This window comes from Rhinoraja longicauda, chromosome 16, assembly GCF_053455715.1.
Source record: "Rhinoraja longicauda isolate Sanriku21f chromosome 16, sRhiLon1.1, whole genome shotgun sequence".
Classification (NCBI taxonomy): Eukaryota; Metazoa; Chordata; class Chondrichthyes; order Rajiformes; family Arhynchobatidae; genus Rhinoraja; species Rhinoraja longicauda.
Genome location: NC_135968.1, coordinates 19,707,280 through 19,725,572, shown reverse-complemented (window position 1 = coordinate 19,725,572; position 18,293 = coordinate 19,707,280). Strand labels below are relative to the sequence as shown.

The 18,293-nt window shown below is 45.0% G+C and overlaps 1 protein-coding gene across 1 annotated transcript; it reads right to left on the bottom strand.

Annotated features, from left to right (window-relative positions):
* Positions 1-3,798: 3,798 nt before the first annotated feature.
* cyp17a1 (cytochrome P450, family 17, subfamily A, polypeptide 1) lies at positions 3,799-17,390 on the bottom strand. The gene is made up of 8 exons (XM_078412807.1): positions 17,079-17,390; positions 13,261-13,399; positions 10,238-10,467; positions 9,457-9,543; positions 8,026-8,235; positions 6,654-6,823; positions 5,691-5,794; positions 3,799-4,122 (listed from the first exon to the last, which is right to left on the bottom strand). The coding sequence occupies exons 1-8, from the start codon at positions 17,388-17,390 to the stop codon at positions 3,851-3,853; spliced, it is 1,524 nt and encodes a 507-aa protein (XP_078268933.1). The 3' UTR covers positions 3,799-3,850.
* Between the last annotated feature and the right edge of the window lie 903 nt (positions 17,391-18,293).

Genomic DNA, 18,293 nt, shown 5'->3' with positions numbered 1-18,293 from the left:
AATATCCACTTCACAGGGAGGAACGGACAAACTCCACACAGTCAGCCCCCATAGTCAGGATAGAAACCGGGTCTCTGGCACTGGAGGGCAGCAACTTTACCGCTGCGCCACAGTGCTGGCGAGATGGAGAAAGGCAGGCAGAGAGAAAAACTGTTAGCTCTTGTGTGCAGTGTCTTGGGGTGTTTGGTTCGAATAACTGCGCTATAATAGTTCTTGTTACTTTACTGCCATCTGGTGTCAGTACCAATAATGCAAGTGTCCTGCACCTTTTATATGCCAGTGATTTCAATGCAATAGGCACGTTTCGGGTCAAGACCCTTCTTCAGACTGAAGAAGGGTCTCGACCCAAAACGTCACCCATTCCTTCTCTACTGAGATGCTGCCTGACCTGCTGAGTTACTCCAGCATTTTGTGAATAAATACCTTCGATTTGTACCAGCATCTGCAGTTATTTTCTTACACTCAATGCAATAGGCATGTTATTGAACAGCAGTATCCCAGGTCTTGTCACTCTGGTGATTAAAACCTTGTTCAGAGCCTTAAAGTCAAGTCAAGTCAAGTCAATTTTATTTGTATAGCACATTTAAAAACAACCCACGTTGACCAAAGTGCTGTACATCTGATTAGGTACTAAGGAAAAAAATGAAACATACAGTAGGGCGAACTAAAGGAGGTACAGGGCAGCACACTGGCGCTGCGGTAGAGTTGCTGCCTCACAGCGCCAGAGACCTGGGTTCGATCCTGACCTTGGGTGTTGGCTGTACGGAGTTTGCTCATTCTCTCTGTGACCGCATGGGTTTTCTCTGGGTGCTCTGATTTCCTCCGACAACCCAAAGATGTACTGGTCGGTAAGTATTTGGCTGTTGTAAATCACTTTCCAGGCTCAGAAACAGCTTCTTCCCCTCTGTTATCAGGACTGTGAACAGTCCTTCCATAAGCTAGGGTGCTGTCTGATTCTCCTCTACCCCATTGCGGACATTAGACATTAGGTCAGTGGATGAATACCTCAATACAATAAGGCGGCATAGTGGTAGAGCTGCTGCCTTACAGTCCCACAGAAGTGGGTTCGATTCTGACCATGGGTACTGTGTTTGTGGAGTTTGTATGTTCTCCCCTGTGACCGTGTGTGTTTTCCTCCGGGTGCCCTGGTTTCCTCCCACATTCCAAAGACGTAATTGCCCCCAGCATGTAGGATGCAAAACTGGGATAACATAGAACTAGTGTACTAGTGCCGATCGTTGGTCGGCACGGACTCGGTGAGCCAAAGGGCTCTGTTTCCAAGCTGTATCTCCAAAACAAAGACTGGGGATTAACTTCTGAAAGTCGTTTAGAGAAAGAAAGATCAAAAATCACCTTTCACCACAACTTTATTGAGTTGCAAAAGATGAAATCGAGTAGTAATAGTCAATGAATATATATTTATATAGATTTTTTTCATGCAAATATTTAATATAAACATCACAAGCTTTGGATCATGATTTAGAAGGAGTATCACTGTGAAGCTGTGGTCCCCTGAAGTATTCATCAATAGGAAATAAATACAAGATAATAGACAATGTGATGACTTGGAAGACTGCAGATGTTGAAATCTAGAACAAAACCAGAATGCTGGAAGAACTCATCAGGTCGAGCAGCATCTGTGGAGGCAAAAGATGTCAGATGTGGGTGGCATGGTGGCGCAGAGATAGAGTTGCTGCCTTATAGCACCAGAGACATGCGGTTCGATCCTGACTATGGTTGCTGTCTGTACGGAGTTTGCATATTCTCCCCGTGACCTGCGTGGGTTTTCTCCGGGTGCTCGGTCTCCTCCCACACGCTAAAGATGTACAGGTTTGTAGGTTAATTGGCTGCTGTAAGTTGTCCCTACTGTGTAGCGTCAGGGGTGATCGCTGGTCGGCGTGGACTTGGTGGGCTGAAGGGCCTGTTTCCGTGCTGTATTTTTCAACTAAAGTAGCGTAAATGGTCGATATTTCAGCTCAAAACCCTGCATCAGGACAAGGCAAACTTGTTCCTTTTGCCTCCACAGATGCTGCTTGACCTGCCGGGTTCTTCCAGCGTTCTGCCTTTGAATGTGACAACTTTAGGTGTACTTGTTTTTGGTACTGAAGATTGAGAGGGATTCACCTATCTTCAGATGGGAGAATGAGACTTTTTATCCAAAACACCAAACCAGAGCCAGGGCCAATGTAATGTCCAGTAATCCAGTAGTCCAGTGGGCAGCACGGTGGCGCAGGGATAGAGTTGCTGCCATACAGCGAATGCAGCACCGGAGATCCGGGTTCGATCCCGATTACGGGTGCTGTCTGTACGGAGTTTGTACGTTCTCCCCGTGACCTGCGTGGGTTTTCTCCGTGATCTTCAGTTTCCTCCCACAGTCCAAAGACGTGCAGGTTTGTTGGTTAATTGGCTTGGTAAATGTAAAAATTGTCCCCAGTGGGAGAAGGATAGTGTTAATGTGTGGGGTTCGCTGGTCGGCGCGGACCCAGTGGGCGGAAGGGCCTGTTTCCGCGCTGTATCTCTATACTAAACTGTATCTCTAAACTAAAATCTGGCGTCTCAGTACCTGACTAGCAGAGCTTCTGGACTATCTCAATGGAGACCCTCACACTATCTTTAATCAGACTTTACTGGACGTTATCTTGTATTAAACATTATTCCCTTTATCCTGTACTGTGGACGGCTTGATTGTAATCATGAATGTCTTTTCACTGACTGGATAGCACACAGCACAAAAAGCTTTTCACTGTCCCTTGGTACAAGTGAGAATAATAAAAAACTAAACTAAACTAAAGTATTCAAATATGTCGATGCTGCAACATTTGTCAAAACAAGTATCTCTGCTCAATCCCTCTCTACTTGAGCTTGAGTTCAGTTTATTGTCACGCACACCAAGGTATAGTGAAAAGCTTGAGGGAGAGAGGCTGAGAGAGTGAGGGAGAGAGAGGAAGAAAGGGAAAGAGGCGTGATAGGGGGAGGGAGACAGAGGGGGAGGGAGAGAGAGGGGGAGCGAGGGAGAGAGTGGCATAGAGATTTGCAGCAATCAAACCTCCCACACCCTTGCTGCATCCACCTACCCCTTGCCTGGCTTTGTCCCACCCCCACCTCTTATCCAGTATTCTACCCCCACCCGCCCCCGACTACAATCAGCAGACTGAAGTCCAGACCCAAACCGTCACCTGCCCATGTTCTCCAAGAGATGCTGCCTGACCCGCACTTACCCCTGCACTTTGTGTTCTATACTATGTATAAACACATGCCAAAGACCGGGTGTGAAAGTGGGATAACATGGAACTAGTGTGAATGGGTGATCGATGGTCAGATGGGCCAAAGGGCCTGTTTCCACACTCTATCTGTAAACTAAAACCTGCTAAATCCCTCTCTACTCAAAGGCTGTGGGTGATGCATGTGAATGTCGACTTGTGTTGCCTCGTTGAGGGAAAGGGAATGGATGTTCTCCTGGTGTTGAGATTGGAGATCTGATTTGCAATCACAATAAACCTCCTCATTTGACAAGAGCTTTCCATTTGAGGCCCCGAGGCTTTTATTTACAAGGGCTCTAATGGGGCAGACCCTGCAGCCAAGTCTTCTTTGTGGACTTTCACCTAGTCATGTAAACCCAAAGAGAAGTTGAGGCCTCACCCCACCAAGTCCAAATCTCTCCCCACAAGATTGAAGGTAACATTTTGTTGGTCATTTCCAGTGGACAATACATGAGAAAATTTACAAAGACACTTTGGACATAACGAGCCCATGCCAAGTGCGAATGACTACATTCAGAAGTTTACAGTTACTCTCCATGCTCCTTCTCACTGAGGAAGGTTGCAAACGGGGCAACATTTTGCCGTCAGTCTTACGAGGCGCAGTCTTTCCACGCCTTCCTGGACTTGAGTTGGACTATGAATTTCTCTGGTTGCTGGACGATCCCAAACTTCCCTCTCAGGCCCACCAGCTGATGTCCGGGGGCAATCTCCATGGTGAAGCGCTGGAGGAAGGTGGCGATGAAGAGGAATAGTTGCATCTTTGTCAGCACCTCACCGAGACAGGCTCTAGGGCCAGCGCCAAAGGGCAGGAAACTGGGCGAAGGTGAGTGCACGTACTTCCCCTCTGTGTCCAAAAAACGAGCTGGAGAAAATAAAGATGGTTTTATAGAAATATATAGAAATACCCACCCCAAGGTTTTTATTTTCAAGAACGTCTATGTGGTAGACCTTGGATGTGTACGTATGCATGTATATACACACACACACACATATATATACACACACATATCTTAACACATGCACACACACCTATCTATCTACCTATATATTTGTCTGTCTAGAAATATATATTTTTATATCTATATACATTTATACACGCACGCACACACAGACATGCACGCACTTTGGTTCATCGAGTGGTTCCACTTATCACCTCCCAACTCCTGACTCTATCGTGACAAGATGGCTGCCCAGATGTAGTTTCCTGTGGCCAACAAGAGAAACAGTCTTATTGTTACATACCTGTGATAAACTGATCACAGAATAGGTTTTAAGAAAATGTATGGGCTGGTAGACAGTCAGAATCTATTTTCCCAGTGTGGAAATGTCAAATTCTAGATAGATGGCAATAGATTGAATTGTTTGAAAGAAACAGCGTGGAAACAGACCCTTGGGTGTAGAGTGAGGAAGTCTAGTCATAAGATCATGTGATAGGAGTAAAATTAAGCCATTCGGCCCATCAAATCTACTCCACCATTCAATCAATGCTAATCTATCTTTCCCTCCTAACCCCATTCTCTTGCCTTCTCCCATAACCTCTGACACCTGTACTAATCAAGAATCTATCTATCTCTGGGTTTAAAATACCCACTGACTTGGCCTTCACAGCCTTCTGTGGCAAAGAATCCCACAGATTCAATACCCTCTGACTACCCTCTGGGCGGCACGGTGGCGCAGCGGTAGAGTTGCTGCTTTACAGCGAATGCAGCGCCAGAGACTCAGGTTCGATCCTGACTACAGGTGCTGCACTGTAAGGAGTTTGTACGTTCTCCCCGTGACCTGCGTGGGTTTTCTCCGAGATCTTCGGTTTCCTCCCACACTCCAAAGACGTACAGGTATGTAGGTTAATTGGCTGGGTAAATGTAAAAATTGTCCCTAGTGGGTGTAGGATAGTGTTAATGTACAGGGATCGCTGGGCGGCACGGACTTGGTGGGCCGAAAAGGCCTGTTTCCGCGCTGTATATATATGATATGATATGATGATATATGATATGATAAAGAAATTTCTCATCTCCTTCCTAAAAGAACATCCTTTAATTCTGATGCTATGACCTGTAGTTCTAGACTCTCCCACAAGTGCAAACATTCTCTCCACATCCACTCTATCCAAATCTTTCACTCTTCTGTTTCAATTAGGTCCCCCTCATTCTTCTAAACTCCAGCGAGTACAGGCCCAGTGCTGATAAACGCTTATCATAGGTTAATCTACTCATTCCTGGGATCATTCTTGTAAACCTCCTCTGGACCCTCTCCAGAGCCAGCACAACATTCCTCAGATATGGTGCCCAAAATTGATCACAATATTCCAAATGTGACCTTCCCAGCGCCTTATAGAGCCTCAACATTATATCCCTGTATTTGTATACAAGCTCTCTTGAAATAAATGCTAGCATTGAGTTTGCTTTCTTTACTCGTCAATGCAATACTTACTTGGATCAAAGGTGCCTGGACTTTTCCATTCCTTCTCGTCGTGATGAATAGCCCAGAGGTTGATGATCACATGCGTATCTTTGGGGATTACGTAGTCACCAATGCTATAAACAAATAAATTTGAATTAATATTAAAATCGCGCTTCAATGTTATGCAAATATTTTATACAACTTTCTCAGTCAGAGGGAGTGAGCTTTAAGGACAGGTTGGGCAGGCTTGGACTTCAGGACATTTGGGGTTCTGTGTGTTGGGGGGGGATTAATGCATTGTGGAACCAAGTCCAACAGGAATCAGCCATGAACTGGCAGAATGCTGGAACAGGGCTGAAGTGGTTGAATAAAGTTCCTATGTTTAGTTGACAGTTACAGTATTCGGCCTACCAAGTCCATGCCGACCATCCATCACCATTCACACTATTTCTATGTTATCCCACTTTCTCACCCACTCCCTACAACACGTACCTCCAGATTTGGGGACAATTTCTTCCCAGTTGTTATCAGGCAACTGCCCCATCCTATCACCAACTAGAGAGCTGTCCTGCCCTATCATCTACCTCACTGGTGACCCTCGGACTATCGTTAATTGGACTTTACCTTGCACTAAATGTTATTCCCTCTGTCCTGTATCTGTACACTGTGGGCAGCTTGATTGTAATCATGTATAGTCTTACCGCTGACTGGATAACACACAATGAAAAAGCTTTTCACTGTACCTCGGTACACCTGACAATAAACTAAACGAACTAACTAACTAGTTAACTACAGAGGCTAATTAGCCTACAAATCCGCATGCCTTTGGATGTGGGAGAAAACACATGCAGTCATAGGGAAAATATGCAAACTTCACATGAACAGAATCTGAGGTCAGGATCGAACTGGAGTCTCTAGCGCCGTGAGGCAGCGGCTCTACCCGCCGCGGCGCTGTGTTCCCAGTGGGAACCTGGATCTCTCAGGTGCATTTACCTGGTGTCTGCCAAAGCCACGTGAGGGATGAGGAGAGGTGACACTGGCTGGATCCTCAGCGTTTCGCTTATTGTCGCATTGAGAAAATGCAGGTTGCTTCGATCACTGATTTTAGGGGTTCTTTCATATCCTATGTTATTCTCAATTTCCTCCTGTATTTTAGTTTGCACCTACAATAGAAGAAAGTCACATTATTCAACTGTCTTATTAATCATGTTTTACATTGACAGCTTGTTGTCACATTTACCTATGTGACTTTCACACTGTGTCTGTCAAAGTACAGTATATGAAAAGCACACACTGGAATAAAACAGCATAGCCTGCAGCTCAATCATATATGTGTGTGTTGTTTGAATTTATTTGGGTGCATATGCACATAATGTACTAAATGTTGTACCCTTTATCCTTCATCTGTGCACTGGGGACGGTTTGAATGTAATCCTGTATAGTCATAGAGTCATAGAATCATACAGCGTGGAAATAGGGCCTTCGGCCCAAGTTGCCCACATTGACCAACAAGTCTCATCTACACGTCCCACCTGCCGCCTGCGTTTGGCCCATATCCCTCTAAACATATTCTATCCATGTACCTGTCTAATTATTTCTTAAATGTTGTGATAGTACCTTCCTTAACTACCTGCTCCAACAGCTCATTCCATACGCCCACCACCACCCTTTGTGTGGTAAAGTTACTCCTCAGATTATTATTCAATCTTTCCCCCCTCATCTTAAACCTGTGTCCTCTGGTTCACGATTTCTCTACTCTGGGTAAGAGACTCTGTGTGCCTACCCGATCTATTCCTCTCATGATTTTGTATACCTCTATAAGATCACCCCTCATCCTCCACCACTCCAAGGAATAGAGTCCTTACCTGCTCAACCTCTCCCTATAGTTCAGGCCCTCGAGTCCTGGCAACCTCCTCGTAAATCTTCTCTGCACCCTTTCCAGCTTGACAACGTCTTTCCTATAACATGGTGCCCAGAACTGAACACAATACTATAAATATGTCCTCACCAACATCTTATCTAACTGAAGCATGACCCCCAAACTTTTATACTCAACACTGACTGATGAAGGGTAAAAACCTTTTTGACCACCCTGTCTACCTGTGATGCCACCTTCAACGAACTATGTACCTGCACTACTAGATCCCTCTGCTCTGCAGCACTCCACAGAGCCCTGCCACTGTGTAGGTCCTGCCCATGTAAGTGCTCCCAAAAAGCACCTCACATTTCTCTGTATATGAGGCATAGGTGGCACGCAAAAATAAGCTTTTCACTGTATCTTGGTACGCGGGACAATAATACATTAAACTTTGACACAGACTGCATTGTTGAGTGAAGTGGCCTGTTCCGCAATAATCCCTTTTACCTGTGGATGGTGGAGCAGGTAGAGAATGATCCAGGCGATGGTAGTACTCGTGGTCTCCACCCCCGCTCCAAATATGTCTGCCACGGTCATCAGCAAATGGTCGTCGGTCAGGTGTGGTCCAGGGATCGGACTGTTGTTGTTCTTTACGTTCTCCTGAGCTTTCAGCAGAGAGTCCAGTAAGTCACTGATGGATTCACTGCTATAATTTGCCTGGGAAAGAGGAACCAATGGATATTAAGTGTCTCAGTATCTTACACTAAACGTTATTCATGTTATTCCTTTTATCACGTATCTGTACACTGTGGATGGCTTGATTGTAATCATGAGTTGTCTTTCCGTTGAGTTGTTAGCGCGCAACAAAAGTTTTTCACTGTACCTCGATACGCGTAACAATAAACTAAACTCAAACTCAGGAAGGAACTGCAGATACTGGTTTACACCAAAGATAGACACAAAATGATGGAGTAACTCGCGGATCAGGCAGAATCTCTGGAGAAAAGGAATAGGTTACGTTTCAAGTCGACTCCTCAGGTCGGCGTGGGCAAGTTGGACCAAAGGGCCTGTTTCCACACTGTATCAATCTATGACTCTATTAGTTTAACTTGGTACTATGTCTTTCACAGGCATTGTGGGCCTAACAGCCTGTTCCTGTGCTGCACTGTTGTATGTTCTCAGGGCAATAGCACATCTGTTCAGCTGGAACCACTACCCCAATCAACGTGAGATGCTACACATTTCATACTTTATTTTTTATACAATAGGTGCAGGAGTAGGCCATTCAGCCCTTCGAGCCAGCACCGCCATTCAATGCGATCATGGCTGATCACTCTCAATCAGTACCCCGTTCCTGCCTTCTCCCCATACCCCCTCACTCCGCTATCCTTAAGAGCTCTATCCAGCTCTCTCTTGAAAGCATCCAACGAACTGGCCTCCACTGCCTTCTGAGGCAGAGAATTCCACACCTTCACCACTCTCTGACTGAAAAAGTTCTTCCTCATCTCCGTTCTAAATGGCCTACCCCTTATTCTTAAACTGTGGCCCCTTGTTCTGGACTCCCCCAACATTGGGAACATGTTTCCTGCCTCTAATGTGTCCAATCCCCTAATTATCTTATATGTTTCAATAAGATCCCCCCTCATCCTTCTAAATTCCAGTGTATACAAGCCTAATTGCTCCAGCCTTTCAACATACGACAGTCCCGCCATTCCGGGAAATAACCTAGTGAACCTACGCTGCACGCCCTCAATAGCAAGAATATCCTTCCTCAAATTTGGAGACCAAAACTGCACACAGTACTCCAGGTGCGGTCTCACCAGGGCCCGGTACAACTGTAGAAGGACCTCTTTGCTCCTATACTCAACTCCTCTTGTTACGAAGGCCAACATTCCATTGGCTTTCTTCACTGTGCTCTTTGTGCTCTTGTGCTTGTACCTTGTGCTCTTCAAGTTTCTTCTGAAGGATACTGTCTCGAACAGCAATGGATCGTTTCAGAGTTTGAAGATCCTCGCTGGGAAAATACTGCAATAAAAATATTAAGAGAAATAACAAGGGCAGCACAGTGGCACAGCGGTAGAGTTACTGCCATACAGAGCCAGAGACCCGGGATCAATCCTGACTATGGGTGCTGTTTGTTCCAGGTGTTCTAGTTTTCTCCCACACACCAAAGACGTACGGGTTTGTAGTTTAATTGGCTTCTGTAAATTGTCCCTAGTGTGCAGGATAGAACGAGTGTATGGGTGATTGTTGGTTAGCGTCTACTCTGTGGGACGAAAGGCCTGCTTCCACGCTGTATCTCAAACCTAAATCTAAACTAAATTAAACTTCTGAACGGAATAGCATAGAACTAGTGCAAACAGGTGATCGATAGTCACTATGGACTCAGTGGGCCGAAGGGCCTGTTGCACTCTGTATCTCCAAACTATAGTAAAATAAACTTCTGAACGGTATTAACATAGAACTAGTGTGAACAGGTGATCGATGGTCGGCATGGACCTGATGGGTCGAAGGGCTTGTTTCCACTCTGCAACTCTAAACTAAACTAAACTAAACTTCTGAATGGGACAACATAGAACAAATGCAAAGAGGTGAAGGGCCACAAAATGTGAACAAAAAAAATCTAAAGTCGACCCAGGGACTGCCTAAAGAGAAAAAAAACACTTGAGCGTAAACATTCAAATGTTATAGATGGAGATGCTGATTGGAAAGGGATTACCTGTAGCCAGGAGAAGATGTCTATTAAGTTGTCTTTTCCGACAGTGTCCACAATTCCTTGGCTGTACTCAAGCATTTTCTGGAACTCTGGGTCATCCTTTTCATAGGATGAGTTGAAACACAACAAGCTGATCACATTTGTCACCATCCGTGACACCTCGGTCATTAAGTCGAGCGGCGCGTCTACGAACTTTTCAAGCATGGTGCAAATGGAAGTCACCTCTCTACAAACTGTTCACCAACAGAAAGAAGAATATTATCAATGGAAGAGGTATGTTCACTGTATATGTTAAAGGGCAGCAGAGTGGTGCAGCAGGTAGAGCCGCTGCCTCACAGTGCCAGAGACCTGGGTAGATGGTACAAGATGGTGCTGGAAACTTGGTGACTCTTGTGTACTGTCTCAGAGTAATCTGCTGTTGAACACACTTGTACTTGAGTATGTTTGTTCCACTAGGGCGGGACTGTGGCACAGGGGTAGAGTTGCTGCCTCACAGCGCCAGAGACCCAGATTTGATCCTGACTATGGGTGCTGTCTGTACGGAGTTTGTACGTTCTCCCCGTGACCATTTGTTTTTTCTCTGGGATCTCTGGTTTTCTCCCACACTCCAACGATGTGCAGGTTTGTCTGTTAATTGCCGAATGTTAATTGTCCCTAGTGTGTAGGGTAGCGCTAGTGTACGGGGTGATCGCTGGTCAGCGTAGACTCAGTGGTCCGAATGGACAGCTTCTGCGCGATATCTCTAAAAGTCTAAAGAAGCCTGACTCCCCAGTGCTGTCTGTGTGGAGTTTGCATGTTCTCCCTGTGACTGCATGGGCTTCCTCCGGGTGCTCCAGTTTCCTCCCACATCCCAAAGTGGTGACCTTCTGGTAGGGTTAACTGGCTGCTGTAAATTGCCCCGCGTGTGTAGGTGAGTGGTAGAATCCAGTGAGGAGATGATGAGAATAAAATAAATGGGGTTAACGTAGGATTAGTATTAATGGATGGCTGATGGTCAAAGGGCTTGTCTCTGTGTTGTTTTCTCTATGATTCTGGGAACCCTGGTGGCTGGGATTTTCTTTTTATTTATTCATGCACAGGAAATGGATGGCAAAATCACTATTTAAACAGATTCTTGATTAGTACGGCTGTCAAAGGTTAAGGGGAGAATGGGGTTGAGAGGGAAAGATAGATCAGCCATGATTGAATGGTGAAGTAGACTCGATGGGCTCAATGGCCTAATTCTGCTCCTATAACTTTTGAACATTACCAATGCCAAATTATGTTTGAACAGTGGTGGCAATTACAAGTCAACCACATTAACTGGTCTGGTTTCACGCGGGTACTGCTGGTTTCATGAGATTAAATAAGAATGAGAATTTTTATTTCCTGAAAGACACGAATTCTTGCAACAATCTGGTAGCTTCATAGTTAACATTACCGATAATATTTATCTCTGAATTTTATTTTGATTTGCAGTTCTTGATTTTCAGTTCTCTGTTCGCTGTAATGAAATGCAAATTCATGCTTCCAAATAAATGGTCGAGATCTCTTTTATACTGTCCAATGCCAACACCATAAGACATACAGTAGGAGAAGAATTAGGCCATTCAGCCCATCGAGTCTGCTCTGCCATTCAATCATGGCTGATCTATCTTTCCCTCTCACCCCCATTCTCCTGCCTTCTCACCGTAACCTTTGATGCTATTCCTAATCAAGAACCTATCAATCACCACTTTAAAAATTCCCCCATGATTTGGCTTCCACTGCCATCTGTGGCAATGAATTCCACAGATACGCCATCCTCTGGCTAGAGAAATTCATCCTCATCTCAGTGGTCCGAATGGACAGCTTCTGCGCGATATCTCTAAAAGTCTAAAGAAGCCTGACTCCCCAGTGCTGTCTGTGTGGAGTTTGCATGTTCTCCCTGTGACTGCATGGGCTTCCTCCGGGTGCTCCAGTTTCCTCCCACATCCCAAAGTGGTGACCTTCTGGTAGGGTTAACTGGCTGCTGTAAATTGCCCCGCGTGTGTAGGTGAGTGGTAGAATCCAGTGAGGAGATGATGAGAATAAAATAAATGGGGTTAACGTAGGATTAGTATTAATGGATGGCTGATGGTCAAAGGGCTTGTCTCTGTGTTGTTTTCTCTATGATTCTGGGAACCCTGGTGGCTGGGATTTTCTTTTTATTTATTCATGCACAGGAAATGGATGGCAAAATCACTATTTAAACAGATTCTTGATTAGTACGGCTGTCAAAGGTTAAGGGGAGAATGGGGTTGAGAGGGAAAGATAGATCAGCCATGATTGAATGGTGAAGTAGACTCGATGGGCTCAATGGCCTAATTCTGCTCCTATAACTTTTGAACATTACCAATGCCAAATTATGTTTGAACAGTGGTGGCAATTACAAGTCAACCACATTAACTGGTCTGGTTTCACGCGGGTACTGCTGGTTTCATGAGATTAAATAAGAATGAGAATTTTTATTTCCTGAAAGACACGAATTCTTGCAACAATCTGGTAGCTTCATAGTTAACATTACCGATAATATTTATCTCTGAATTTTATTTTGATTTGCAGTTCTTGATTTTCAGTTCTCTGTTCGCTGTAATGAAATGCAAATTCATGCTTCCAAATAAATGGTCGAGATCTCTTTTATACTGTCCAATGCCAACACCATAAGACATACAGTAGGAGAAGAATTAGGCCATTCAGCCCATCGAGTCTGCTCTGCCATTCAATCATGGCTGATCTATCTTTCCCTCTCACCCCCATTCTCCTGCCTTCTCACCGTAACCTTTGATGCTATTCCTAATCAAGAACCTATCAATCACCACTTTAAAAATTCCCCCATGATTTGGCTTCCACTGCCATCTGTGGCAATGAATTCCACAGATACGCCATCCTCTGGCTAGAGAAATTCATCCTCATCTCCATTCTAAAGGTATGTCCTTTTATTCTGAGGCTGTACCCTCTGGTCCTGGACTCTCCCACTAGTGGAAACACCAAGATACTGTGCCCCATGTTATACTGCTCACACTCACTTAGTTCCTCGAGAGTTTCCAGACCATTGCCACATAGATAGAGATTCGAATGAACGAGCTTCCTGTGGAATCTCCAGGTTGGGCTGTAATTTGCGAATGCAATGCCTTTTCCGTCTCTGGAGAGCAAGTCCGTTGACACCTGAGCAGAGAGAGAACAATTGAGAGATGCACGCAAACTGGAGGAAGAGTTTGGGAAGCTTACAACCCAACGGTATGAACATTAAATTCTTCACATAGAGTGTGGTGGATATATGGAATAAGCTGCCAGGGCTGGTACGGTGACACAGCGGTAGACTTGTTGCCTTATAGTGCCAGAGATCTGGGTTCGATCCTGACCATGCGTGCTCTCTATACGGAGTTTGTACGTCCTCCCCAAAACCGTGTGTTTTGTTCGGGTGACCTGGTTTCCTCCCACACTGCAAAGACGTACAGGTTTGTAAGCTAATTGGCTTTGGTAAAGATTGTAAATTGTCCCTAGTGTATGGGATGGTGTACGGGGATCACGGGTCGGAGTAGACTCGTTGGGCCAAATAGCCTGTTTCCGCGCTGTATCTCTAAACTGAACTAAAAACTAAAGGAGGTGATTGAAGCAGGTACTATAACAGCATTTAAAAGACAGCTACATGGATAGGAAAGGTTTAGAGGGACAAGGGTGAAACATTACCTATCCATGTAGAAACAAAGAACTGCAGATGCTGGTTTATACCAAAGATAGACGCAAAGTGCTGGAGTAACTCAGTGGGTCAGGCAGAATCTCTGGAGAAAAAGAATGGGTGACGTTTTGGGTTGGAACCCTTCTTCAGACCAAAAGTATAGGGGAGGGAACTGGAGGCATATCTAGTGGTTTCGGTTATAGCGGACTGAGGATCTGGTTGAACCGCCCCACCACTTCCACCAGTTTCCCAATGAGCTAGTGCCAATCGACAGGAGCTTCTGGTTGCGAGAGTGGAGGGAGAGAGCAGCATGCAGGCGGCATGAGTACTGGGCCCATCATTAACCAGAATGACACCGGGACTTCAAGGGTTAAATTACAAAGCAGACTGCACAAATTAGAATCCTATTGACAGTGTTTAGAGGGCAAACAAAAAGATCAGTCAATATTTTTAAGGTATTAATAGGAATTGAGAGAGTTTAGTTTAGTTTATTGTCATGTGCACCGAGGTACAGTGAAAAGCTTTTTATTTGCATGCTCTCCTGCCAGCGGCAAGCCTATACATGATTACAATCAAGCCGTCCACAGTGTACAGATACATGATAAAATGGAATCATGTTTAGTGCAAATAAAGGGAATAACATTTAGTGTATAGTTTAGCGATACAGTGCGGAAACAGGTCCTTCAGCCACCGGGTCCATGCCGACCAGCAATCACCCCGTACACTAGCACAAACCTATGCATGCTAGGGACAATTTACAATTTTAACAAGCCAATTATTAGCCTACAATCCTGTACGTCTTTGGAGTGTGAGGGGAAACCGGAGCATCCAGAGAAAACCCCCGAGGTCACAGGGAGAACGTACAAACTCCATGCAGACAGCATCCGTAGTCAGGATCTAACCCGAGTCTTTGGCACTCTAAGGCAGCAACTCTACCGCTGTGCCACTTTGCTGCCCTCTAATGGTTAGAGAGAAATGATCTTGATTGGTAAGGAGCAAAAAACAAAACGCTGAAGGAACTCAGCGGGTCAGGCAACATCTGTGGAGAGAAATAGAAACACCACGTTTCGAGTCAGGATCCTTCATCAGTCTGAAGAAGGGTCCTAAACTAAACCATCATCTGTCCATTTCCCCCGCAGATGCTGCCCGACCCACTGAGTTCCTCCAGCGCTTTATTTTCTGCTCAAGATTCCAGCTTCTGCAGCCTCTTGTGTCTCCACTGGTTGGGGAAGCCAACAAGAACGACGAGGGTGGGGGGGGGGACACGGGGGAGGTGGCTGTCACATGCAGCAGCAGGCAGTAGATAGGATGTTCAGTACTTTTGTAACTCTGTTGGTGCCAGACACGTGGCGACATTTGTGTGCTGACCGGGTTGTCTGCAAAACAAAGCATTTCACTGTACCTAGGTACATGTGACAATAAAGTATCATTCAATCATTCTTTTGTGCATCGACTGGTAGGGAGGCTGGGATAAGGGAGAAAGTTTTAAAAATGCCATCAATTGTTCAGAAGAGTAAGTATTTACTGAGGGGGGATCTTATAGAAACATATAAAATTCTTAAGGGGTTGGAGAGGCTAGATGCGGGAAGATTGTTCCCGATGTTGGGGAAGTCCAGAACAAGGGGTCACAGCTTAAGGATAAGGGGGAAGTCTTTTAGGACCGAGATGAGAAAACATTTCTTCACACAGAGAGTGGTGAGTCTGTGGAATTCTCTGCCACAGAAGGTAGTTGAGGCCAATTCATTGGCTATATTTAAGAGGGAGTTAGATGTGGCCCTTGTGGCTAAAGGGATCAGGGGGTATGGAGAGAAGGCAGGTACAGGTTACTGAGCTGGATGATCAGCCATGATCATATTGAATGGCGGTGCAGGCTCGAAGGGCCGAATGGCCTACTCCTGCACCTACTTTCTATGTTTCTATGTTTCTATATTTCTATACGCTCATTGTGGAAGAAACTTGGAACTCTGCTTATGAAAATGGATTAGAAGCTGAAACACTGGACAAAACGAAACCCATATTATGTAAAATATCAAATCTTTTAGATTAAAACAACACATGCAAAATCACTTTAAAGAGAAACATAGATGATGTGAGCCATTAATCTGAACGGCCCTTCCCGATTCACCTCTAGCCCATTGCAGACATTGGACTTTGTCTCTGAAACTGATGCGCTACAATGCTGAGAACCTTATCCTGCACTCTATATGTTCTCTCTACTGTACGAGTTTGGTTTCATTGTACTTATACGTAATAATTTCTGATTTGATCAGATAGCATGCAAAACCAAGTTTATCACTGTAACTTGGTGCACGTGACAATAATAAACCTAAACTTAAAAGGACACAAAGTGCTGGAGCAAATTAAGTGAGTCCGGCAGCATCACTGGAGAACATGCATTGGTGATGTTTCTGGTCGGGACCCTTTTTCAAACTTCTTGAGATGCTGCCTGGCCTGGTCAGTTATTCCAGCACCTTGTGTCCGTCTGTGTAAACCAGCAACTGCAGTTCCTACTTTCTAAATCGAAACTTAATGAGTTTAAATAGATTGTATATATGTACTCTGTATTGTATTCTGATCTGTTTGGATAGAATGCAAAAACAAAGCTTTTTACGGTACACATGACAATAATAAAACTGAACCTCAACCTACTTGAGTTTGACTCGAATGTATTTATGCATAGTATTATATGATCTGTTTGGGTAGCATACAAAACAAAGCTTTTTACTGTACATCGGTGCACATGACAATAATAAACCTTAAACCTACAATTGGGCGCAGCGGTAGAGTTGCTACCTTACAGCGAATGCAGCCCCGGAGACTCAGGTTCGATCCTGACTACGGGCGCCGTCTGTACGGAGTTTGTACGTTCTCCCCGTGACCTGCGTGGGTTTTCTCCGAGATCTTCGGTTTCCAAAGACTTACAGGTTTGTAGGTTAATTGACTGGGTAAATGTAAAAATTGTCCCTAGTGTGTGTAGGATAGTGTTAATGTGCTGGGCGGCGCGGACTCGGTGGGCCGAAGGGCCTGTTTCCGCGTTGTTTCTCTAAATCTAAAAAAAAATCTAAATTGCACGTCTGTGTTAATACAGTCTGATAACTGGTGACTGCATTATCTCAATTATATAACTTTTAAACACAATCATTTCATCACTCAATGAAAACTTACCAAACTGGGTCTCCCCGCAAAGAATTTGCCCTTTTTTAGCAGGACCTCCTTGGCGTATTGGTAATTATTGATCACCACCACATATCGTGGGCCCATCATGAGGGAGAAGAGGCTGCCATAGGTCTTCTGGAGATTTTGGAAGAGGAGATGAGGGGCTAAATTGCTCCTTAGACTCAGCAGACTTCCGATCAACGGGAAGGAAGGCAGACATTTCGGATGTTTCTCTCCCTTCAGCTTTCTCTGAACGAAGCTGGTGAAGGAGAAGATGACAAAGCCCACGGTAAGGATCAGTGCCGTCACGATCAGGTCCATCTTCAGTGAGCTCCCAAAGCACAAACTGGGACCTTCTCAGACTGCAGTGGATGACTGAGTGTGAACCCTTTTATACGTCTGCACGTCAACACCTTGGCAGGCTCAACAGCCACACAAAAGGGAGATATATCTGCGCTGTTGCATGAATTCATATCTCACTGTTTTTGTTACCCAGCAAGATTTCAGTGCAGACTTCATCTGCTTAGGGCACTCTAATTTTAACAGTGCATCACTGACATTTTTTGAACCAATTTATTGAAGGGCACAAAAAGCTGGAGTAATTCAGCGGGTCAGGCAGCATCCCTGGAGAACAGGAATAGGTGACGTTTTGGGTTGAGGCCCTTCCTCAGACTGAGAGTCAGAGGAGAGGGAAACGAGAGATAATTAAAAGGTATATAGAACATGTGAATGAACTGCATGCAAGAGGCCAAATCAAAGCCAGCAATGATGACCAAGGAAAGGTGGAGCCCACAACGGTCCATTGTTGGCTGTGGAGAAGGTGAATAACGAGTGATTCAAACAGTAAAACTCAGCAGAACGACAGTTAAACTAATACAACTGAAGAGTGATGGGATGCAAGGATTACATGAAATTGGGGCAATTGATATTCACACTGCTGGGTTGTCAGCTGGCCAAGCGAAATATGAGGTACAGTTCCTCCAATATGCGTTTGGCCTCACTCTGTCAGTGGAGGAGGCCCAGGACAGAGGTCAGTATGGGAATGAGAAGGGGAGTTAAAGTGTTTGGCAACCGGGAGATCGCATAAGCCAAGGTGGACTGAGCGAAGGTGTTCAGCAAAACGATCGTCCACTCTGCACTTGGTCTTGCCGATATATAGGGTCCCGACACGAAACGTCACCTAGCCATGTTACTCCAGGGATGCTGCCTGTCCTGCTGAGTTAC